General features: G+C 41.5%; 1 protein-coding gene across 1 annotated transcript in view; it reads right to left on the reverse strand.

The window, feature by feature from the left end:
* The window catches only part of adamts3 (ADAM metallopeptidase with thrombospondin type 1 motif, 3), a 227,024-nt gene that overhangs the window by 8,454 nt on the left and 192,684 nt on the right, over window positions 1–25,886 (reverse strand). The window contains exons 18-21 of the mRNA XM_033620106.2: window positions 22,471–22,627; window positions 16,459–16,591; window positions 3,794–4,001; window positions 1,324–1,441 (exon numbers count right to left, since the gene is read on the reverse strand). Coding sequence (XP_033475997.2) covers window positions 1,324–1,441; window positions 3,794–4,001; window positions 16,459–16,591; window positions 22,471–22,627 — 616 coding nt within the window. The remainder of the gene's footprint in view (window positions 1–1,323; window positions 1,442–3,793; window positions 4,002–16,458; window positions 16,592–22,470; window positions 22,628–25,886) is intronic.

Raw genomic sequence — 25,886 nt, forward strand, 5'->3', positions numbered from 1 at the left:
CTCTGCTGCGGAAATGAGAACGTTTTATTTGTATCTTCATCCCAGTTTATCCCTGTATCTCTACTGCAATATTAAAAGAGTGAAAAAGAAATTGACATATGTCTGCACTTTGCATGTCTCAGTCTATTCACTGCAAATACACATATAATATACTGATGACTCTTCTGCACACTCCTCTGTAGAGTTTTATGTTTTGTAATGTATATTCCCTCCTCTCAGGCAGCAGTTTTCTATTCATTTCTGTGGCTCATGAAAATTACTGGCAGACTCTTGAAACCTGCTTGAGTCGAGTAGCAGTAATTCATCACAGTCACAGATGTATTATTGTTTTGAGGTGGAGGTCAGACTTTTTTTTTTTTTTTTCAGGAAATCTGAGCATGAACTGCATTTGTCACCCAACAATAATGGAACTTTAAAATCAGCTAATGCAGACCTGATGTGCACTGAGATAAATTACAATTGTTGAGCGAGTTTCAAGGGTCTGCCGACTGATTTGAATGAATGGAAGCCTATGGCGCTGATCACACAGAAGATAGACCGCAAACTGAATGCCACAAGTAAAAAATAACGCTTGCTGCCTGGCAACCACCCCATCACATCCTTACACTATTCTTCTCCTGAAATCAATCTACTGTTTATTTATTTTTTCCACAGTAATCAGTATCTAGTTCCTAAAATGTTGAGGCAGAGGGTACTGTCTGTAGCTCTGGTTGAGGGTGAGAGGCTGTCAGCAGATAAACAGAGATCTGTGTGGGTACATGAGACCCTAAAAAAGAGGGTGGATCATGGGGAGTACCACCAGTTATTTATAGTTATTATACGATTGGACAATGGGGAAAAAAAGATGACGAAAAAGAGATGACATGGGGCGATTTCAGCCTTGAGTTGGAGTTTTTTCAACTCTAGGAATTCAGAGCACTCTGGCAAAAATGCCAGGCACCTAGAGCACAGAAACGTGGGGCGCATCGCAACACAAAAACTGTGAGCAAAAAGCTTCATTCTCATTAAGAACAATTACAAAAAGCCACCTCCAGCTACTGAAACGCTTTTTGTGTGATCGGGGCCTATGGCTGCCTGGAGGGTTGGGACAATACATGATCTGTAGCTAGGGAGGTGAAACCTACAACAATGGCCTTCAGAAGGAAATGGCAATGTATTTTTTGGTTTATTTTGGAGGATTTGAAACAAACAACTTGCTTCATGATTACCATTTTTTTTTTCTGAAGAATGCAAAATGTACATAAAGAAATGCATCTGTGTTGTGAGTGTTTGGTTTGAATAGGTATTCGTTTTCCTTCAGTTCTTACTAAATGACATGCTTACCATGGCAGGGTCCCAGTCTGCACGGCCTCACAGTTTCAGGTTTTTCTCCGTTACACTGATCTCCGATCCGGCAAGTGACCAGACGCCTCTCCATTCCCTCTCCACAGGTCACAGAGCACTGTGAAAAGTGCACACAGAGACTCACTCACATGCAGCAAAGGAACACAGTTTTTGGAGTGAAGGCAGCAGTAAATGACAGGATAACTGGGTGGGATAACAAGCAGACTTAAAGTTCAATCTCCACCTAAAAACAAAACGTCTGACTGCACAGTTGACCCAGCAGAAATATCAGCATGGAGACTTTTCTTTATACCCTTTTAGAGTGGATTTCTCACAGGTGAATCTGAAGTGTATAAAGTCTACCTCTTACCACTAAAACATTTTGTGTCCATGATAACAGGAAGCTTAGTTTGCTGTTGGTTGTTTTTTTTCACTTTGCACCAGATTTATTTTACACAGCAGGTTTAAAATGACTAGATGGAGTTTGTTGAAGTGGGGGAGTCTCAGCTTTAGTTTTATAACTTTTTTTTGCAACCAGTTCATCACATTTTTTAATGAGGGGATCTTTAAGTCAGTCAGCCTCATGAGCCTCAGACATCATTTTGCTTAGGTGCCACTTCTGATCATGTCAAAGAGGCTTCACCTACAAGCACTGTCTTTAAACTGCAGTAACACTCTATTGCTGATCAAAACAATGACTTTAGGGTAAATTCCATCAAGATATTTTATGCACCAAATATGTTGACAAGTTTGTTAGGAGCACATCCTGACTTTGATTAGATATGTAAATATAAGACGATAGTAAAAAGATGGCATTTTGTGCTGTGTAAACCATGTAACACTCTAACAGTGTTGGGGGCGATCAGAGGATGGATGAAGCCGAAGCAGCAAACAAACAATTAATCTTTGGTGAATCTGTGTCTCGATGTGACCTTAGCAGGCTATATTTAGTTCTCCTGCAGACATCGACAACTGTGACTGAATCAAAATGTCAGGGAGACAATTAGTCTGTTTACTCCTGAATGAGGCAACTCTGAGAACAGCTGTAACCCAAATGTTCCCAGTGAGAACTCTAATTCAATTGACTGTGAAACAGCAATTCGCCCTAAATCTTAAAAGGCATAATATTGAATAACCTCAGTTTTTGTGACTGATTCAAGATTAATGAATAAAAAAAAAAGAAGTCATTCTTATGATTCATTTATGATTAATAATCCACGTTACAGGCATCTACTGTCGATAATCTCATAAAATCCTGCCACTTCCACCTACACAATATTACCAAAATTAAATCAGCTGTGTCTTTTCCTGACCTGGATAAGCTTATTCATGCTTTTGTATTCATGCTGTATAACACACTGTTTACATGCCTCAGTAAATCTTCAGTAGCTCGACTTAAACTGGTGCAGAATGCTGAAGCTCGCATTTCTTGTCTCCCTCCACTGGTTGCCACTAAACTTCAGAAATGATTTTAAGATTCTTTTAATAACTTCTAAAGCTCTGCATGTTTTAGCCTCCCGTTATATAGCTGAGCTTCTGACTACCTATGCTCCAAGTCGTGATCTGAGATCCTTAAGCCTACCCTCACTAGTCATCCCTAGATCGAGATTGGTAACTAAAGGTGACCGGGCTTTTGCAATCAAGGCCTCAAGGCTCGGGAATTCTCTGCCTGAGGAAATTAGGCTTGCTAGCACGTTACCTGTTTTCAAATCATTGCTTAAAACATATTCTTTTAGTAAAGTTTTTCCTTTTAATACCTGATTTGTACTTTTTGGTTTGTAACTTTATGAAGCGCTTTGTAACCTTGGATAAAATAATTATTATTAACATTACTATTATTATTATTACACTATTAACTCACAAATAAATAATGAGACAATTCAACAAAATCAAAAAAATAAATATTCTACTGTTACACCACTGCTCTTACTGAGTGCTCAAATACGCCTTTAACCATGGATATCAACACAACTGAACCCAGCTCACACAAATAAGCACGAAGAAGTGCATCTTATTAGCTCTTTCTGCTCTCCACAGCTAAGCAGGACGTCTGATTTATTGGATTTTTGGACCGTTTCAAAGGTCTCATTTGGTGAAATGGAAGAACTAAAGCTGGTGTGTTTTCAGATCAGATGCGACACTGCTCTAAATTAAACATCAGATGTCTCATATTTAATTTCTATCTTTTCAAACTGAGAAATCACAGTCATGTATCATGCACATGAAAGCTGCTGCTGCATTGACACAAAAACATGGAGCTGGTGGCGAGTGAGCTGACAGTTAATTGGACACAAGATGGCATTAAATTGAAATCAATGAGCTGGATCTGTCGCTAAATGATCCACGCCCAGGCTACAGAAGAACAGACTTGAACCTACAGTATAGAAATGTGATCAGCTGCACAAAATGGAGCCCTTTGTTAACGTCACAGGAAAATCTCTCTTTCAAATAGACTACATGGATACTGAACCTCTGACCAGGCTCCGGTCCTCCACTGAGCAGGACACGACACTCTGTTGCATGGCCTGCGGCTCTCTGGCTTCTCCCCGCTGCAGTACTTGCTGTGGACAGAGCGGTTGGTGCCCTCGTGGAGGAACTGCACGCAGCGTACCGTCCGGATCTGGAAGCCCAGGCTGCCACAGGTTTTGGTGCAATGCTCCCATTCATCTGAGATCCATCTGGATAAATCACAGTGAAGAGATTACTGAGGATACACAGCGGGTGTAGCTGATTGTGACGTAAAAAGGTACACGTTTAAGAACAGCTAATCTTAAAAAAAAAAAAAAAGGGAAAAAGGGTAAGTAAATGTTAAAAAACTCATTTTTTTTTTTAACACAGCAGTCAAGGCAATTAGTTCATAGTGTTATCTTGCAACTCTCCTCACTTCCTGCAAATCAATCACCTCTTAAACCAACCGAAGCGCCCTGGATGATCACAGTGAGCGCAACTAAACCAAAACAGTGAGTTCATCATATCTCCTGATATAGCGTCTGCTATTACATTATAATACAGATGTATCCGTGTGTGTTGTAAACAGCATTTAACTGGTGTAGTTTCTCAAGCTGGAGCAGTTTTAACAAATTTCTATACAATTTGGTAGTTTAGTCGGGAGGTTCCCAACCAGGTCCCTCCAAAGGGTCACTAAAAATCTGACAGAGACTGTCCTCCTTGGAAATACAACCACATAAATGCTTTGTTCAAGCCGCTTACACAACCCAAATCTAAATTTAATTTAAGGCAGACATCTCTAGTATGTGTAGTAATTATGATGGGAGCAAAGGTGTGGCTGTGGCTCAGGAGGTAGAGGACTGTACTATGGAGCAGGATTTGCAGTTAGTGAGGTAACTTCAGGGTTAACTCTGGGTTTTCTACGAAGCTTGTTCTCTTTTTATCGGGATAAATCACCGTGGCAACTAATGCTCAACAGCTAACCTGCTCCACAGCTTCAGAATATTGGATCACAGCCTGTCAACACCCCGACCTCTGACCAAACAGATCACTGAAGATAGTCTGGAGTCTCAGGTAAGAAAGAGGAGTCTTTAAATTGTTATAGGTCAGTAGAATAATTTCATTGTTCCAAGGCTCTATTTCCACTGGTTTAAAACAGAGCTTCTTACAAATTGAGATCGCTGACACTCTAAACACATGATTTTAGCAGGATTTAAACTTGTGCAAAGTTTATTTTAGTCTGCAGCAACAGTGCTGCTACTTTTACACTCTGATTCATCACTGCAGCTCAGAATAACACCTGTGAGACGCCTGTGTGCTGAGAATAAAACAGGTAATATTTTATCAGTAAAATAATCCACACACTGTTAATCAGCTCAGGTCAGATAGACCTCATCAGTGATCAATGAGGCTACTTTTCCACTCTTTACTTCAGCAGAAACAGTCTGGTGTACTTTAAAGTGCTTTATATGACATATTCAGAGCAGTTGCATGATCATCCAACGAAACATTTTACTGTCTCATAGTCTCAGCCAGTGTGATGGGTTAGTCAAACCAGATATCGAGAAGATATCCTGGGTAAGTTGAACTGGCTTCGTAGTACAGGCCTCAGGTCGTCCACCAATCGGAAGATCAATGGTTTGACCTGGGCTCTTCCAATCCACATGTTGAAAAACCTTTGAGCAAGATGCTGAACCCCAAATTGCTCCTGTTGGCTGTCCCATTGGTGTGAGTGTGTTAAAGGTGGCAGCTTGTAGCTTCAGCCACCAGCGTGTGAATGTGTGTGTGAATGGGTGAATGTGATTTGTAGTGTAAAAAGTACTCTGAGCTAACCTGGAAATCCAGATGCCCTGCCCCTAGCAAATTTGCTCTGCACGGGGACCTGGCCCCAACGAGCAGAGCCTGGTGAACCGACATTGGACCAATCAGATCAGTCTATCTGACAGAGGCGGGCTCTGGGCGGGCATAACATGATGAGGACAACGCTGCGCCGTAGGAGTCGCAAAGTAAACAGCCAAGATGGCAGCTTCCGAAGGACCGCGTCCATTCAATTTAGCTTTGGAAGAAACGCTAAGCCAACTACACTTATCTTTTTCCTTGAGAGAGGAACAGAAGACTGAGTCTGGATTTCCAGGCTAACTCTGAGCACTTTAAACAAGCTGATGACAACAAAAAGACCATTTTTGAAGAATGCTTTTCAAATGTTTTTTATGTTTTTTTTTCCAAGGGAGGAAATTGAAAATCCAATCTTGAAATGAAATTTGTTGACGAGGAAGACTTTCATATTGTGTAGAAAATGGTTTCTGACTGTGGTGTTTCTATGGGAAAGACAAGGAACAAGGAATTATAGGTTTTAACTGAGTTTGTCAGGTTTGGGGACTTTGGGGCCTCTAACTTTTACCACACATCCAAATAAATGAATGAATGAATAAATCATTAGTAAACAATTTAAAGATACATTTACAAGCCTCTTTGTGTTAATTTGTTGAATGCACTTGCTGCAAACTAACAGAACAAACACTCCACAAATCAATTCATTTAGAGTGAATGAGCCCTGAACACAGTTTACAGTCAGCTGTGTTAACAAGAGTTCACTTCAATCAATTTGAGTGAAAAACATCTTCATTACAAAATAATAAATACAGCCTCTCTTTGTCTCTCGAGTCAATTTCATAATTCAATAAACAAACAAATGCAGAACTGACATTAGAATATCAATGTGTCACTACCAAGAACTCTTTCATAAAACATTCTGTTAATTGCCCCATCATCTGATCTTTCAGTGCCTTCCACAGTCTCCGCAGCAGGGAAGATATTTCCACTTAGTGCTGCATGACAGCATTTAAATGTCTTCAATAAACATACTTGAAATCACCCACCAGGCTGCAGTCTGCAGCACATTATCTCATGTCAAATTACTTGTGATACCGTTGGTGACAGTTTCATAATTGTTGTTCAGCCTTTGTCCGGTACACCTGGCTGCAAGGACAGACACCAGCGTGATGCTGACGTATTGATCTGCATTGCATTTAAGTGTTTTTCTCTTTCTGTCTCAGCAGCAGCAGCACATCATATCTATTTGTATTAAAGTGAGTCTTTTATAGACGTCAGACTGAGAACCCACAGACCATTGTGTTAATAATGACCGTAACATTATATCAATAAAAGAAAACCTCAAGGACAGACATAGATGCGTTGTAGCATCGACTGGAGCAAAACTCACAGAATAAACAAACTTTAGTCTAGACGTTAATTGGTCGACACATCCTACTGACTTCAGTGATCTCATGACTTTCCTCTACCAGCATCATGACCCTGACTTTGGTGGGTTTCAGTGAAATGTCTCAATAACAACTGGATGAACTGCCATCGAATTTGGCAGAGACATTCATGTCCCTCTCAGGAGGAACTGTAGCTGATAAAAACCAGAAGAGCAGCTTATTCCCATGTTTGAAAACCTGAAACTACCAAATGTTTGGCATTAGTGCTTGCAGAATTGTTGCGTGGGAGCAAAACCCTGCCTTAAAATCAATTTACATTCATCCACCTCTGATACCCTTATAGTTTCAGTAAAAGCTGGGAACACAATATGCTCCAGTCTTAAGTGAGCAATCTTTGTGAAACAGAAGCCTCGGAGCTGAATCTTATCTCACTAACCCAGTCATCTTGCTGTGTAATGACAGGCCTCCGGTCAGTCTGAATCTGGAAAGCCATCACACTGCAAGACAACCTGTTCCACCAAACCTCTAATCAGACCGCCATCCTATAATTCAACTGCCTAACACCTTGTTGGTTCTCCAACAGACTGGGACACACACCATCCACATTTCTACTTGGGTCGTCTTCATGCTGCTGTTTTCAGATTTGGTGGACCCCTTTTTTTGGCAAACAGCAGAATAAACCCTAAAAACTGTTGACATGGTTACACTTATAACTTTAGCCCCGCTAAAGTGAGAGTCTCTCGTCATGGGATATTTGAAAATAGCTGGTTTGTGCATTTAGTCCCTTTCAGGCAAGCGCAGGGGTTTAGTGTTACCGTAGCCCACAGGAACGACGGCAGTGTTGTGCTATGGCCTATTCAAGTGCTGGAATTTGTTATTTACGTGACAACGCCTGAACGCAACACAGGCTCAGCATAGGGGGCTGCAGCCCAGGGCGCCATGTAGGCTGGACCCGCCACTGCACATGATACTTTGTAATTGGGCTAGAATGAAATTTGACTTGAGTAATCTGCACAGCACTTAGGGTTGCCTGTGGTTTTGAAATGTGCTATATTGATACATTTGCTTTGCCTTTTTGTATCTACACCTGAAAGCCTTTCCAACAGCCTTGTGAGAAAAAAACAAAACTCACACTGAGCTGGTGAATAACATGAGATTTCTGAACGGAGGGAAAAAGAAATGTAACACAATGTAAAGTGATGTCTCTTAGGATCCCTTGAAGGCCAGTAAAGAACTGAGTATGGGATTCAAGAGATGGTGTGAATGGCTTTGAAAACACCATTCATTGTTTTGGGATAGAAGTTACCTTCAAACAGCTGGCATGCTGCGGTGACATGTTTGCTAAACACAAAGGATGAGCGCTCTGAAAGCAGACAGACTCTTCTCAAACTTTTCAGAGACGCTAAGACTCATCCTTTAGCAAAGCCACAATTCTACTTACACTTCCTCCACATAAAGAAACAGCTCAGTGTAAAAAAGCTTTATCTAACATGTAAAGTAAAAGAGTCCAGGCAGTTTCTTTAAATTCATTTCAACCATGATTAAACTGATAAAATCTCGTACAGCCAATCAAGAAATTTACATTAATTTTCACTTATATTAACATGTCATCACAGATCTTCTGTATGTCTTCTGTTTGAAGGACAGTGTGTGTGTGTGTGTGTGTGTGTGTGTGAGAGAGATAGAGAGAGCATTAATATTCAACACAAGATGTGTTGATAATGGAGCATACTTTGAATATAAAATTGGAAGCACTCGAAATGACCCATAAGATGATTTCAACATGCAGCTTAATCAGCCACAAGATAGATTTTCTAAATTACAGATACATACATATTCCAACTCACTGCGGGCGTTATATATAGTCATGCATATTTTATTGAGTCATTTAAAGAGGTGCTGTGATATAAGTCACTGAAATGTGTGGACAGTATTCCACCTCTTCCACCTTTGAAAGAAAGTAGTTGAGATTTTTTTTTTTCTAGAGAGACAAATTCTAAATTACATTTAGTTTCGTTTTTTTTTTTTTTTTATTTAGTTTCTTGGTTATTCTAAACACTACAAATGATGTATTGTACCAGTAATCTTAGTGGATCAGCACATTAAATAAACTGTGTGGCTACACTGGATTGGGGAACATACAGTAAAACTTGTGACCTGGGTGAACTGACCCTTTTAAAGTCTCCTTGTTAAAACTGATAAACTCACAAACAGATTTTCTGAGCCACAAGTGTGTTGTAAGGAAAGTATCCGCAGGACTATGCATGTTTGTATTCCAGTTTTAATTTTCGTATCTCTTCTAAATTAAAATCAAATTCAAATTAATCAACTTGATGACACACTGCAGCCACGAGAGCAACAAGACGAGTTGAAACTTTCTGCAACTTTCTAAAAACCTGCCGGTTCACACCAATGCAACTAGACGAGACAGTGTATCATGTCTATGCAACAACTCTGTGACTCCATTCTGATTGCAGCTTTTCAGGCTTATTTTGTGGCTGAATATAATTTGTAGCTTCTTAAAATATGAATGAGGATAGTGATAGTGAAATACTGGCTACAGCTGCATTTGTAGTAGTGATAAATTGGGGAAAACAAACAAAAGGAGCATCAGATGGACTGTATTCATAATAAATACACCACAATGACATAAAATACCGATTAATCAGTCAGTAAGAGTGTGTGTGTGTGTGTGTGTGTGTGTGTGTGTGTGTGTGTATGAGGGCGCATAAGCACATACAGTGAGCAGCAGCAGCAACCCTTCGTCCGACACCATGAGGACAGAAACAGAGGGCTTGGTGTGGACGGAACACCATGCCGTCTGCGGTCATTTTTTCACATGACCAGCGGACTTCACTACAAGCCAACTGGCTGTTGAAACAGGTGGCGAGCTTTATGTTCTAAAACCAGCTGCCAGCGCTATGATCAGCTGAGTTGCAGGTGACACCATCAGCCTGCTTGAGTCGAGCTCAGACCAGTTAGTTCACACTGCCGCAACTTTTTTCTGCAACGTTCTAAAGCGGTTTTGTCCCTTTGCGAATCATTGGACTGAACATGGCTCAAACTTCAACTTGTCGAGGTACTAAAACTTCAACCTGACAACACACTAAAACGACACGGTAACATCTTGTGACGCTTTGAGCACCACAAGCTGAATACATCCAGTTCCATTTAATGGGAGAGAAGTCAGTATCGCCAACACTTGGCAACTCACAACAAAATAATGTAGAATTATGAAGAGCACGACAGGTAAGAGGATTTTGTGTCACTTTAACCTTAAAAATCTAAGTTTATTTCCTGAACTAAAGGAAGCAGAGTCAAGTCCAGTCATGAAGCAAAGATAGAGAGTGTAGCAACGATTGAAAATAAAAAATCAGGCCAGGTATAGAGGGAATTTGCCTTTCTTTCCTTTCTGTTTCCTCACAATGACCAACTCAGTCAAGAAATTGCAAAGAGTCAAAGGAAAAACTGAAAGAGGAAAAAGAAAGCTGTCAGAGAGCTTGTGCCTCCAATCCTCAATATCTTCTTTTCTATTTCAAAGGTAGGAGTGTTGCAAATGTTTCATGTGCATCTCAATCAGATTTCCATGACAATGCATGTAGTAATTGACAGTTATGGGATATACACCTCGAACATTTTACTCGAAACTACATGCAAACCATGATGGGTAGAACAATTTCATAGCAATCCAACTTAATTGTTTCTGGGATATTTCTGTTTAAAGTGGAGGCCTGACTGATCAGTGCTGCCATCCCTGGAGCCGTGCTGCTGGCCTTGGTAGAAGGCAAAAGTAAGTAAATGAAGTAAAGTCCATTATGATGCAGGAGGTGTTGTTTTTATATAAAACTTTGCTACAGCCTAAAACCACAAACAAAGGTTAGACGCAGGAAGAGTCTGACCCCAAGATAGTTACTTGTTTAGTTTAAATGGAGTCATCCCAAAGATAAGTTAATCCGGCCTTGAGAGAGAAATACAGTTTCCTAAACAGCAGAGTCGATATTTCATCCAGCGTCAGATCACAGCAGCGTTACATCTCTCGCTTCTCTCGTTCCTTTGGTTTGAAGCTCAACAGAACAACTGGTGGATAAACATTAACTCAGTATGTTAGGTCTTTGGCGTTGCATCATGCCTGAGTTTTGAAGTTGGCTGATAACCTGAAGAAGCTGTCTCATGCTGCAGCTTTGAGGTTTGGACGGATGATTTCTGCAGTTTTTGAGCTTTTCCACCCTAAATCAGCTTATGCATCCATTTCTTTCACACCATGTCTGTAACCTGCAGGCCTTTTGTGTCATGGCTCTGCATTTGGACTCCTTCACCTCAGTCAACACATTAATTTCCTCAGATTTCTCTTTTACTTTCACACCCCCGCTGCTGTTTTGAGAGAAGCTGCTGCTGCTAACAGCTTGAGTGCGTTTTCACCCAGCGAGGCCGTTTTTCACCCCGTTATCTCGTCTCTAACGTGGCTGTCTTCGCTTTTTAAATGATTCTGGAGGAAACGCTGCTATGATGGATCTCTTGCCACACAATTCATTGCTTTCCTAACAAGTCACACTGGAGGGACGAATTGATAAAAAGTAGACTTGTCCTGGCTCGTGGGGCAGCAGATTTAGGGCTGCACAGTGTAAAATCATTTACAGATTCATTGGTTTTGGCTCAGTCTCTGAGGCTTCTGGAACTAAAAGAAGGGCTAAAACAAACACTGAGAGACAAGTTTAACTTAAGATTTATACTGCTGCTCAAATGCAGCACAGCAGAAGTAAATAGCTGCTGAATATACACCTGAACTACTGAACACTGACTTGATTCTTCCTCATATTATTATACCATTATAAAATAGTCAGCCTATTTGAGCACTCATTGGTTTTTAATTTCCATTACAGGTCCTCATGCCAAATTCATTTAAAGATTTAATGACTTCTTCATTTCTTGTTCCTGATTAGAACTTGATTGTTCTGATTAGTCTGATTAAACCTTTATTATCTCATCAAAAAATGTAAAACTGAGCAAGTCCCGCGGGGAAATGATCATTTTGTTGAAGTTTTACACAACTGACAATGAAACATAATATTAACACACAGAGTATCTCAGATGAGTCAAAATGTGATCACTCTGCCCTCAGTCATAAATTTTGGGCTTGAAATGACTGTTTCTCTCAAGTCTGTACAATACCACCAAAACCTTTTTGTTGATATATTATTTCATTTTTCCCCTGAATTAAAGCTGAAAAACAACATGTTACCAGAGCCTCCGTTTAATCCACTCTCATCAGGGTGCAAAAACCTCTAATGCAGCATTTAATTTATCATGGGACATCAGAAGCCCTCATTAAAATACCAACTATTAAACACTTTCAGGGTTAGCAGTTCTTCAAGGCAACAATCAGGGGTGCACTACCTGGCAAACCAGGCAAATGTTTGGAGCTCTTCCAAAAAATTAGGGAAAAGGGGCCCCTGATGGCCACTGATACTGGCACACGTTGCAGTGACAACTATAAACCCTTCTACACCCTCCATTAGGCACAGCACCATGCAACACTGCTGCCCCCTAACCCCATGAGTGGAGCCCCTTCTTGCTACCAAAAAAACTGGTTGTTCACATACTCAGATGTGTGTGTGTGTTTGTTTTTTAACAAATGGTTATGACGCAACATTAACTGCCTTCACTCGTCCCTCACACGGCACAGTACTGCCATTCTTGTTCACACCCTGGTTACATCCTGCATAGATTACTGTAACTCGCTCCTTTTTGGTTTCTCTCTCAAGTCCACCCACAAACTTCAGCTGGTCCAGAACTCAATCATCCCCAGAACCTCCTCCCTCAGTCACATCACTCCTGTCCTTCAGCAGCTTCACTGGCTCCCAGTTAAATATAACATTGACTTTTAGATCTTACTCCTCACCTTTAAGGCCATCCACAACCAAGCTCCTCTGTACCTCTCTGAACTCTTGCACATCCACACCCCACCTGCACTGTCAGGTTTTCCTCTTCCTTCCACCTCACTGTCCCGCCTGCCCGCCTGACCACTATGACGTTTAGCGCCTTTAACCACTCTGCCCCCGCCTCTGAAACTCAACTCTCTCTCTCTCCACTGCCAAATCCCGCCTCAAAACTCATCTCCTTTAAATTGCTTATTCAGTCTGACTCCTGCCTGTCGAGCCACATATCCACTATTTACACAGACTTTTATTCATTGTAAACTTGTTTTGCTTAATATTTATTTGTTGTTATTTTATTATTATTTAATTTTTTTGAATGTTACTTTACTCCTTCTCCCATTGACATTTTTAATCTGCCCTTATTTTCTCCATCTTTGCCTGTAGGGTGACCTAGAGTGTCTTGATCGGTGCTTATAAATGAAATGTATTATTACATATATTATTATTTGATCAAACACACTTCATGGGCTACTTTGCCCGGGGCTCCTAACAGTCTAGGATCGCCACTGGCAACAATATTAAAATTCATACTAAGTGTCAGGGAGATAATACACAGTATTCGTTTGCTGTTTTAACAGTAAATGCTGCGGCTTTAATTCCAATCATCCTAAACCCCACATTTTTGCGGGTTTCCATACATTTTCATGGCCAGAATTTCCAAACTTTTCCATGACTTTTAAAGGACCCATAATAAAATTTCAATGACCACTCACAATGTATAACACGAACTAAGTAATAGGCTGTGCAGGAAAATTAAAAGCAACCTTTTCTAATCTCATTGGTTTGGTTCATTCACAACTGCAAACTACGGGCAAAGTCAGTACGTTGTTCTTTATAAAAGAGAAAATAGATTAATAAGCACTTCTATCAGTCTGGCACTGGTTTTCAAGTTTGAAGGAAAATGAAAACGATTGTACGATCAGTGTATTCTTAATGCATTTGATTAACCTATTTCTGGATACAAGCTGGGAAACAGTGCAACAACAAAAGATGTGGGCACACTGTTCTTTTTTCAAGCCTTTCAGCACAACCCATCAATGTGTTTTTAAGTAATGTTCAGTAAGACTTCAAATACAATCTATCAAGTTGTCTGCTTACAGTAGTCATTTTAATTCTTTTCATACAGGACAACATACTGAAAAACAATTTCAAACCTATGCTAATTCAATTTTTTAAAGGTCACTCCCATGATATTTTACCTCGTGGTAACCTGTCTGCTTCCTGTCTGCTGTCTGCTTCCAGCTGGCTATCTGATGCTGATGCTGCTCACAAGGTGATGCCAGGAAAAAGAAAATAATTTTCTCTCAATGAAAAACATAGTCTCCTAAAAGCTTATGACAAACAGCCAAAAAATAGGCCAACAAGAGGCAGCAGTGAAACTTGGTGTTCCTCAGGCTGCAACAACAGCAAAGAGTCGTGGCTGCTGGTGATGGGGATGGATAACGAACGCGTACTGAGAAAGCACCTGTGGTTGAAGCGCCCTTGTGAAGTGGAGTGATAATGCCCAGTCATGTAATGTGTGAGTGGGCCCTTGGTGAAGGAAAAGGAAGAAGCAGTACTTGAAACAGCTCTACTGTATTTTGAAACAGTCAGTAAAATTCGGTAAGTAGCATTAATTTATATTCATGTAATAAGTGTAAATTGGTTGGTTATCTGTATGAGATATACAGAAAAGAAAGAATTAAAAATCAGTTAGAATAAGGGCTGCCCTCTAATAGTCGACCAAACATCAGTCGACCAGAAAGGTCTTAGTTGGCAAGATTTCATTGGTCGCTTAGTCGCAGGAAAAAACAGCAACGCGAAACTCTATGAGGAGCTGCACCTTGTCAAAATAAATCAAAACCTTCATTTGAAAGGACAGACACAGGAACAGGCCACGCTCAGCAGTTAGACAGGAGTCAGGTTAGAAACCAATCACAGCCGACAGATATCTTTCCCTTCTTCTGTAAATATTCAGTCTGATAAACACGGAAAAGTTGATCATGCTAGTGCAGGGCTAACAAGAGCTTTACATCTGTCCCACAGACGATAGGCCTACACACTTATAAACAGCTCCTGGAAGAAGATCAGCTCTGCACACAGGCTATACGATGCTTGTTAAGATTGCATAGCAACCTCAGACGCAACCTGCTCCAGACCTCGCATTTTCAAAGCAGGTAAAGACACAGCATGTGTACGGCCCCTAACTTCCAGGGCTGGTACCTGCAGTTATTCCACAGGCTAGTTAATAACATGTCGGGCAGGAAATCCAAAGTGTGGGATCATTTTGAGAAGGTGAAGGACGAACCCAAGGTGATATGTAAACTCATCTTCATTGGTCGACTACAAACATGACGTATCATCTGAAACATGGAAGTAGCTACATGCCCATTAGCCCACAGCGTCATTAACAGGCGGCTCGCTCAGTGTGTGACGTGCACTTGTAGATAAAATATAGGCCTATATTAATGAAGGTTCATTAGTACGGTTTTGTATTTCTCTGTAATGTAGCACAGTGTTAACAATGTTACTGATACTATTCTTTCTCACACCTTCAACTCAAACCACCAAAATATATCATTTAATAATTAAATTAATATCATGAACATGCGGGAGACTAGTCGACTAATGGCCCTAAATGATGACTATTGGTCGACTCGGGTGAATCTTAGTCGGGGGCAGGCCTCGTTAGGATAATCATCTGCTTGCAGTGATCAATTTGACCTGGACAGAAGTGCTTACTATAGGAAGTTTCCACTGTGGTAGGAAAAGTTAAAACAAGAGACAAACTTATTCAGGTGTCAGGATGGGAAATATGATAATGTGCTGTTTACCTTGAGACAATATGAATATGACATCAATTACTGTTTATACTGTGGTACCTTTCCGTTTATATCTCTGGGTTTTCAACACCACTGTGGGTGATGTAGAAAATCACTGAGCAGGACTCCTTCATGGTTTTGATTCTGCATCAATCTGATGCCGTTCTTTGTTTTGTCTTTGTTTTCAATTTGCTGAATGAGCCAAAACAACAACAACCTCATCTGGTTGCTATATCCATTCCCAGTTTCTTAACTGATTTCCCAGAAAATGCACTGTAACACGATGCACATCAATACTGCAATATAATGAGATATGCAGTGACAGAGGATTTAATCCACTCTTTTTAGGTGTCAGCTACACTGACTGATCTGTAAAGAGCAAAGAAACCACAGATAAGAAATAAGAGTTATGAGCCAACTTGTTAAGTGCTTGGAAAGACTGATTAAAAAAAAGATTGAAGTGAAATCACACAGTGAGCCATAGTTCACATCTTGATGAAGAACAGATTTCTAAGGTTTTAAGCACTTATTTTCAGTCCAGTCCCACTGTACCACACACACACTGTAGCTAAAGAGAAGCTAATTCAAATTCAACTCATGCTGAGAAAAGCCACTTTAACATTTTGTATCTTAATAGAGTGCAGCTAAGTCCAAATTTGAATCTTATTGGCTCTTTCAAGAACTGCCCAGTATCTTTCCCTGCGAGGGGACGGTGGAGTCTGTACTCACTGAGGCTGAGTGCAGTCCTGAAGGTTACACATCCTGCGAATGGGCTTTGGTTTCTTGCTGGCGTCGCAGTAGCCTCGATGGATCATCTTTGTGTCTCCTTTCTTTCGACATCCATACTTGGTGTACTGAAACCCTGTGAAATGGGTGAAGACTTTCTGTTATGAAATCTTTGTGTAATTCGTAAAAAGAGACAGTGAACATTAAAAAAAACTATTAAAAAAAATCAATCAGAATTATTTGTTCTCAACCATTTCTGAATTTAAATGACAATTTTGTCAATTTTAGACTAACTTGACTTTAGGAATTAACATTTAACAATCTGTCTTCTTCATTTAAAAGTAGTGAAACAAGTGAAAAATTTTTCAGTATAGAAGCTAAGGTATCATTTCTGTCTTATATCAGACCAGTCTGAGCTGTTCTGCACTGGCTTCCTGTTATATTTAGAATTGATTTTAAGCTCCTCCTCCTTGTATACACAGCCCAAAACGGGCTGGGACCAAGCTGAATCGCTAACTCCCTTGTCAACTATTTGCCTCTAAGAACACTGCGATCATCTGCTGCTGGTTTAGTGGAGGTTCCTGGCAACAGCCGGAAGAAGAACAGGAATGCAACCTTTGGCAATTGACCCTTTGCTAAGTCCCGCCCTCGGATGCGGACTGACCAATCATAACATAGCATCAGGCCGGCTCAGACCAGGGTCCGACAGCAACACAGCTGTGCTCCATTGACTCTAATGCAGTCGTTTCAGATTTCCTTCATTTCCAGGCTGGTTTTGTGGATTTGGAGCTAAATGTTGTGCCTGGGGCACGTCGTGTATTAATGATACTCGTTACCTGGAAAGGTTGGAAAAAGATAAACGTTTCTTCCCTGTTCCAAAACCAAAATCAAACCCTGAAAAGTGTAGGGTTAGCTAGCTAGCTACTGAAGATATAGCCTACTGAATGTATACACATGCTGCTTTTGAATGATTGTAACAGTGAAACAAAGACCGACCCTGCTGTACAGGAACCAGTGAAGGGAAGCAGGAAAACTTTGCTGATATTGAACCAGCTGTGTGTCGTCACAGTGTGTGCAGATGAACGTTGTTTGACTTCCTCCAGAGATCCCTGCTTGTCCGGTGGCGGAGGTCCAGGTGCTGGCAGCGGCACAGGGGCGAAGCCAAACACTGTTCATCTGCACACACTGTGATGCCACACAGCTGGTTCAATATCAGCAAAGTTTCCCTTTATATTCATTGTCTTGTGTGGCGATCAGCAGTGATGTGGTGGTTCACTTTTACACTGTGATCTGTAGCCTATAGTTCGGCTTTAGCTTCTAACTATCTTTGTCTTTTTAACCTGTTGTTGCTGCTGAGTCAGTTTGACATCCTGGATATATCCTTCAAACACAGACTATTGACCCCTCTGTCTGCTTCTCTCTGGAATCACTCTTTCATTTGTCCACAAATATGATAATATTTCTTCAGGGAGTGCAGTTAGTTACAGCGTGGGCTCCATGCTTACTGCGACAGCTTGTCGGACCATCACAAAGGGGCGGGGCTTAGCAAAGGGTCAATTATGCCTCAAAGCTATGGAACACACTACCTGTAGATATCAGGGAAGCCAGCTTGCTAAATATTTTTAAAAGAAAGCTAAAAACATATCTGGATAATCACTCAGTGCTTATAATTCCCTTATTGTGAAACACAATTTTAAGTTATTATTATCATTATTATGTTTACCTTTCACCTTGCTCCACAAGTTGTACTTTACAGTGGGATCCTGTCATTATTACCTTCTGAAAACCACTTGCGTAGGCACAAATATAAACCCTCTCTGTGTTCTGAGAGATGCTTCAGAATGTGACAGTCAAGAGCGATGAGTATGGTCTCCAAAAACATGAGACTCTTGCTGACATATCCGTTTAACAGCTACAACAAATGATGGCATGTAGTACAAATGCTTGGTGTCAAGATTTACTGGGAAGCTGACACACACTATGACCCCGTAGCTGATGTAATACCTAGTAAATCTTTGTTTATGATAGTGTGAGACACTGTGGCATGGACCTCTGTAGATGGTGCATGAGCTAAAAGGTTGCACAGAGATCTTTGTACTTAATGCATGACATTATTTGTTGCAGTATGCTCTGAAACATCAGGCAGTGTACAAACAAAATGTTCTGTGGATAAGCAATAAATTAATGAGTGTTACAGAAAAATGTTAGCTGAAAATAGGCTGTCTGGCAACAAAAGTAAACACTGATGTACTGCCAAGAATTGTACTTTAATTAAAACTGTTGTTCACATCCAAGTCGAAATGAATTTACTCCGCTTTTTCCCTGGGGTGCCACTCTTTCCATGAGGCTGTTTTTTTTTCAGCTTTTACAGTCATCTCTCCCTTTCCCCCACACCCTGCAGCGAAAAGCCTCTTCTTTCCCCAGTGTAATGGTCATTTCAATTCCAATAATTTAAGGCCATTTGACTGCCCCTGTGGTCTCTAAATAAAGAGTTGTAGTAATGTCTATACAGGCCACCGTGCTCTGCCAGTATTCTTTCCCTGAGCACTGAGCGATTATCCTGATACATCAGATGAAGAGATGAAGGACAGACTTTGGAGGTTAGGCCATGGCTGGATGTGTTCAGAGAGATATGCCTACAGGTAGTGGCACAGGAGCACAACTCTGAAGATGAAATGATGATTCCTTTCAAGAGGAAGTTCAGTATAATCAGACACTGCATGTGCAGGAAACCCCATCCCTGGCCTTTAAGGTTTGGGTGAGAACAGGAGTTTCAGGCACACTATGACTCTGATGTGTAGCTGGGGAGTGTGCAGGGTGATAATCCAAGTCTGAGCTTGGATTATCAGGAGATGTAGTCATGAGGCTTGTTTTGGCGCTTCCTGAAAGACAAATCTACCAGGTATTTGCAGACAGTTTCTTAGCCTCTGTGCCTCTACTCACCAAACTCTTTGAGCGTTAAATCCACTCTGTGGTAACAGTATGCCCTGTGTGTTTGCCAGACCACCACCTCGACACATTCTATCACCATGATTGGAGGATATATCCTTCTGGCAGCTTTTGGTTTTGTATCTATATGTGATAGTGGAGGGATTTGATTGAATCAGTGAGTTAACTAAGGTGGGAGAGATTTTAAATTTACTTCTACTGAGAAGACAACAAGAGCGCATGAAAAAGAGGTGGTCAATGAGTCCATTAAACCAACAAATGAGCTACAGGGTGAAAATGTTTTGGTCCAACAAATGTGGGACATGGACGAACAGATGCACTTCCTGTACTTTCGGATGTCTGCCAACTGTTTCGATGATCTGGTCAGCTGCATCCAGCCTTTTGTTGCTCACACTGGGACACACAAAACTCCACTGAGGTTAGATGTCAGAGAGGCTCGCTGTGATGACCCAGTTATATTGTGCGACAAAATATGACGATGACAAAACAAAATTCTCCAGGTGTAAGGAAAGTGTCAAGCAACATATTTAGTGTTGGAACAGTCATCAAAAAAAGGGTCAAGCTCCCTACCATAAGTCAGGCTTTACAGAGTCACAACCTCTTTGATGTGAGGTGGTACAACAACTGACTTTTGACACTTTTGATTGTCCACAACCAGCTGAAAATGCTGCCCGGTGAGACAAATCCACCAAGTCCGACATGTGAGTTGGCCAGTCATTGTTGAGACAAACAACCGATTCAGGTGTGATCAGTTTGTACATTCTTTGGCACACCATTGTCCTTGGAGCCATTAGTGCTCCCCATCCTAATATTGTGTGGCACTTGCCATTGACTTTTGTAGGCAATTTTGATACTTACTTTTTTTCCCACAAAATTGAAAACGATTTTTTTTTGGATCAGAGGCTTGTTAAAAACAGTTCAAAAGGAGAAAAAAAATCAGCATCAATAAAGTTAATGCTTCAGTTTCAAAGACTTGTTTGTTCTCCGATGTTAGCCTCTCACACAATGTTGCCCAGAGCCCATGTTCAGACATACAACAGCACTGCATTTAAATACACAGCTACACCCACACATTTCAATGGGGTCACGCAGCAGGGGTAAAGACACAGAGGGATAATCTGGCAGAAAGACTGAACCTGGCTCAACTTTTGAACACTATGCACCGTCATCCTGCCACCTGCACTGGCTAATCAAATACAGACAAGTGCACATTTCTTAAAGATAACTTACGATGTTAACACTGTAACTCTGCTGTTTATCGGATGATGTTAGTGATGAAAGACAGAATTACTGTCAACATGATGACCTTCCAGGAAGATCCTTTCTCATATCCCTATTCATTTCAACATCTGATAAGTCCTCAGACTCATGGATGTACTGTAAAACTCCAATTAATAGCCTGGGCTATTATTTACTACAATCACTGAACTCAGTGTGGCTTTATTTGCCGTCTATATGGGACAGGCCTTTAATTCCTTTCACACAAAACTGTTGCTCATTTTTATGAGAAACTCTTTTGATTCCTTTGATCTGAGGACCCCTATGGACTAAAGCAATATGAATAACTTTAAGGGTAATCGAGGAATGGACACGTAATTTGAGGTAGTCAACAACCTGCTTTTATACATCTGAAGAACCTCTATTAAAAAATTGACTATTTGGCAACTGGACCAGGCGTCTAAGCCTCAAAACCAGACACAACTCAGCCCTGAGCACGAGTGACCATCCGCTGTAGACCAGATCAACAGACTGCAGAGTTCACAGCTACACCTTTTGGTACCAGATCTGTGTGCTAGGTACCCCAAGAAAGGGGTGACCAAAAATGGGGATGGTACGGAATGGTTCAATTGGTACCATCCACAGCTTTTCACATTGGAAATGGATAAAAGTGTACCGAACTGAATTGTACTGTACTGTACTGCTCAGTGGAAACGGGGCTTAATTGAGACAGGCGTTTATTTATCAAAATGTGTAGCCACACCGGGCTAGTTAGAGGGACTAGGCTTTTAATTGAAGTTCTACGGTATTACTCTGATAAACTGGGCTTTCTAGATTGTATTTCCTCATCTAGCCAGTACCTAAAACAACACATCCCACCAAAGATGTTTGTTGATTTATTGTCTTTAAATTAGAGTAAAGCCTTTTTGGTTAAAACATCCACTAAAACTGCTGTCTAAAGGACACACTTGGGGAAAAGAGGTCCCTTCCTTTACTGTTTGCAAGCTTCACAGAGTGGTATCAAATGATTTCTGTATAGTTGAAACAACTGTGGCGACACAGTGATGCAGTGGTTAGCATTGTCGCCTCACAGCAAGAGTGGAGGAGCCCCTCCATGTGGAGTCTGCATGTTTTCCCCGTGTAAATGTGGGTTTTCTCCGGATAGTCAGGCCTTCTCCCACAGTCCAAAGACATGCAGGTTAGGTTAATTAGTGACTCTAACTTGACTCCAAATTGGCCGTAGGTGTGAACATGAATCTGTCCCTATGTGTCAGCCCTGCAATAGTCTGGTGGCCTGTCCAGGGTGTACCCCTCTACTTGCCCAATGTCAGCTGGGATAGGCTCCAGGCCCCCAGCGACCCCCAACAGGATAAGCGGATATGGGAAGATGAATGAATGACACACTGTCTCTTGCTCAAAGCATAACTACCTTCTGAGGCACCACAAAACCAGTGGTGCTTATCATTTTAGCATCCTATTATACAAAGAAGTATGTTAATATGTTAACATAATAAGAGACCATTAGCACCTTTGTTTTTTAAATGATAAAAATATGCTAGCACAGCTGTTTAATAAATCACACTTCAAAGACATAAACCAAAAATAATTACTTTTAAATGCCTTTAAAATTCAAAAGAAACAGCTTCAGCTTGCAAGAAAGGGAACTAAATGTGGATGACTCATGATATGTCCTGGCTTAAAACAGCAACAGGGACCTGCATTATTAAAGGCTGCCTATTTACAACAACAGCAACGAGTATAATATTCAGATAATCGCAGTTGATAAGTAGAGGAATAAAAATTCTCCTCTATTCTTCTATTGTAATTTGATGGTAATTTTTTCATTACCTCCGGCACATGGCTTGGAACACGGAGACCAGCTCTTCAGAGCCCACTCGTACGTGTCCTCCTGGATCACATTGTTGTTGTTGACAGGCACTGAATCTTCATGGATGATGTACTTGTACATTAAAGTAGAGCGTGTTTCATTGTCTTTGGGTATAATCTGCAAACAGAGGGAAGAAAAACCCCACACATTACCATTATAGCATCATATTCTATGCAGAGTATTTGCATTAAAACACTCAGTGTGCAAATTACTGCAAATAAAAGCGTTGTATTGACTTTCAAGAGACATGAAAATAATGCAGGAGCACTTTCCATAATTTCAACTCACGTCTTGGTGACAACTAGAACATGGCGTCAATGCGAGGGGGTAATTGGTTGAAGACAGGACAGGGAATCATCAGACAGTAGGAGAGTTCATGAACAAGATAAGACTGAACCCACGGGGGCATTGAGAAATGTTTTCTCTCTGATCTGCTGTATCTGAACTTTTCTCTGGATCAGACAGATTTTACCCCAGATAAAAGACTGTTGCACTGTGGATCAGAGAGTTCAATTACTAATGGAAACTTCAGGCAGAATAAAACCCGCTGCAGGAACAATGAAACCAAGAACATGAAAACAGGTGTTGGTGTGGGTAATATGTTTGAGGGTTAACACACACACACACACACACACACACACACACAGACTTCAACTGTCAATGTAGGCTGAGAAAAAAAAACAGAAAAAGTATACAGTCCAGTCTGTGGACTGTATACTTTTTATATCATTATGTGATGCATATAATCTAATAATTCATGGTATAATCTGTGAGCTGTGGATCAAAGTCAGCACTGAAATACCCTCAGCTGGTTTATGGTCCAACTGATATTACGTGTAGTCATCCAAAAATAATGTTTAAGTATTTTTTATTTAATTGTTAACGTTGTTTTATTATTATTCAACCACCTGCCTTACAGACATTAAAACCTGGATGCAGAATTTTTTTGAAACCCAAATGGAATAAGTCTAATATCTTAATTATTGGCCCAGACTCAGGTGGCGTGGTTAGCATTGTCGCTTCACAGCAAGAAGGTTCCTGGTTTGAACTGGCCAGAGGTGTGAATGTGAGTGTGAATAGTTGTCTGTCTCTATGTGTCAGCCCTGTGATAGTCTGGCGATCCGTCCAGGGTGTACCCCGCTTCTTGCCCAGTGTCAGCTGGGATAGGCACCAGCCCCTCCGCGACCCCCAACAGGATAAGCGGTTATGCCCCACACGGGATTTTGCAACCAATATTGATGGCTCCATCCAGAGTATGTGAGTGGAGCAGGGAGCAGAAGGATTTTGTGTTGAGCGAGGAGTGGCTATTTTTTTAAAAGGTGGAGCGGAGCCTTATCTCTCACTCCAATTTCGCTCCGGTCGCTCATGCCCCACCCATAATGCACCTTTGCACCTGGACACCCACACTATTTTCTTTCAAAACTATGGAGTTTACTGTGTACTTCAGAAAAGAAACTGAGAAGAGAAGCAGCGGTACCTTGGAGAACGGTCCCTAACTGCGGGGAGAGGCGAGAGGGCTTCCCCGGAGGTCGGCCGCTTAACCCGGTCCGTCTCCTCCACACTTTATTTCCACCCTGCCAGCGGTACCGTTGTGAACGGTCCCTAACTGCGGGGAGAGGGGAGAGGGCTTCCCCGGAGAATCTACCAAGCTCATGTTTTATTTGTGAATAGAAGATTACAGGTTAGGGTAGTACGACGCAGTTTTTTTGAGTGGAGTGGTGAGCAAGTGGAGCGGGATAAAATTTATGATGGAGCGGAGCGAAGAATGCGCAGAACCAAGTGGAGCGGACGAGCGGCGCAAAGTGACAGGCCTGCGAGCGAGGAGCGGAAATTTCCACCCGCTCCGCTCCGCTCCGCTCACATGCTCTGGCTCCATCGTCATCCCTCCACCCAAATCTGCAAAATTTGAGTTATCTATACCTCCGTAACATTGCCCGTCTCTGACCCTCACTGCCCCCTTCTGCTGCAGAAACACTCATCCATGCAAGAACAACGTCCGAAACCAACTGTAGTGTGTACTGAACTCTGCCGAGTTCCCCATTCCTCCATGACCTCCACTGGCTCCAGGTCAAACACAGGAAAAACTTCAAGATTCTACTCAAGACCTAAAAGACCCTCAACAACCTACTGCCCCCTTATCTCTCTGACCTCCTACACCAGCACACCTGCTCTCATTGTCTCCACTTTGCTGACACCAACCTCCTATAAATCCCCAGGACCAAGCGCTGAACATGGGTGGACGGGATGTCTGTGAAGATTCTCAGTCATCCAGGTCATGGTAATCATAAGTGCTCTATTGTAGGCAACTGGACTTGCTTGAGTTTCTTCCAAGAAGCTATTCCTTGTGTCGCAGGAGTGTCTGAAAAACTCAGGAGGATCTTCAACAAACACTGCATCCCTGTGCACTTCAAATCCAGTAACAGAAGCTTGTCCACCCTAAGGACAAAACACCAAATCTATCTAAAGGAGAAGGGACACTCTTTCAAGGACAGCCATGTCTTTGTCTTGGCCAGAGAAGACAGGTGGTTTGAAAGAGGCGTGAAAGAAGCCATCTACGCCAAACTGGAACAACCATAGTTGAACAGAGGAGATGGACTACGACACCAATTATCACCCACCTACAGTTCAGTCTTGGGATCCCTTCCCAGATGACTTAACACCCATTCACACCTTGACCCATCTAACGCTAATGACACGGACGATGCCCACGTGGGTCAACAACTCTCATGTGATCTCAATGACTCTGTAACGGTTCACACCCACACAGGGTTTAAAGCCTGCAACTACGCACCAGTCCGTTCGAAATGAAGAAGCCTCTTGGATGAGAGGTGAAACAGGGTGTTTGTTTCCTCTCTGTGGAACTCACTACCTAACCAGATTAAAAATGCCAAAACCTTTATAACCTACCTCTTCAGGCTTGCCCCCCCAACACACACTCAATATGTTTTATTGTGCGTCCCTATCGACCAATCACCAATCACTGTTGTTTTCACGAGGACCTCCCTCTCCTCTTTGTTGTTGCAATATGACAATTTATTTTTAAAGGTTTATCTTTCTCAAACGTGAGTTAATTCCAGCATGCACATCCTCCCAGCTCATAACGCTGCAGGACCACAGTCAATACAACAGCCTCTATGAAGCTGCTGTGGCTCAGGAGAGAGAGGCTGTCTACCAATTAAAGGCTGGCGGTTTGATCCCTGGCTCCTGCAGTCTACATGTTAAAGTATCCTTGGGCAAAATACTGAGCCATAATTGCTCCCGATGGATGTGCCACTGGTGTGTAAGTGTGCATGAATTATTATCTGATGAGCAAGAGGCATCCTGTATGGTAGCCTCAACCACCAGTGTATGAATGTGTGTGTGTGTGAATGGGGTC

The sequence above is a fragment of the Epinephelus lanceolatus genome, chromosome 9 (genome assembly GCF_041903045.1).
Source record: "Epinephelus lanceolatus isolate andai-2023 chromosome 9, ASM4190304v1, whole genome shotgun sequence".
NCBI classification, from domain to species: Eukaryota; Metazoa; Chordata; class Actinopteri; order Perciformes; family Serranidae; genus Epinephelus; species Epinephelus lanceolatus.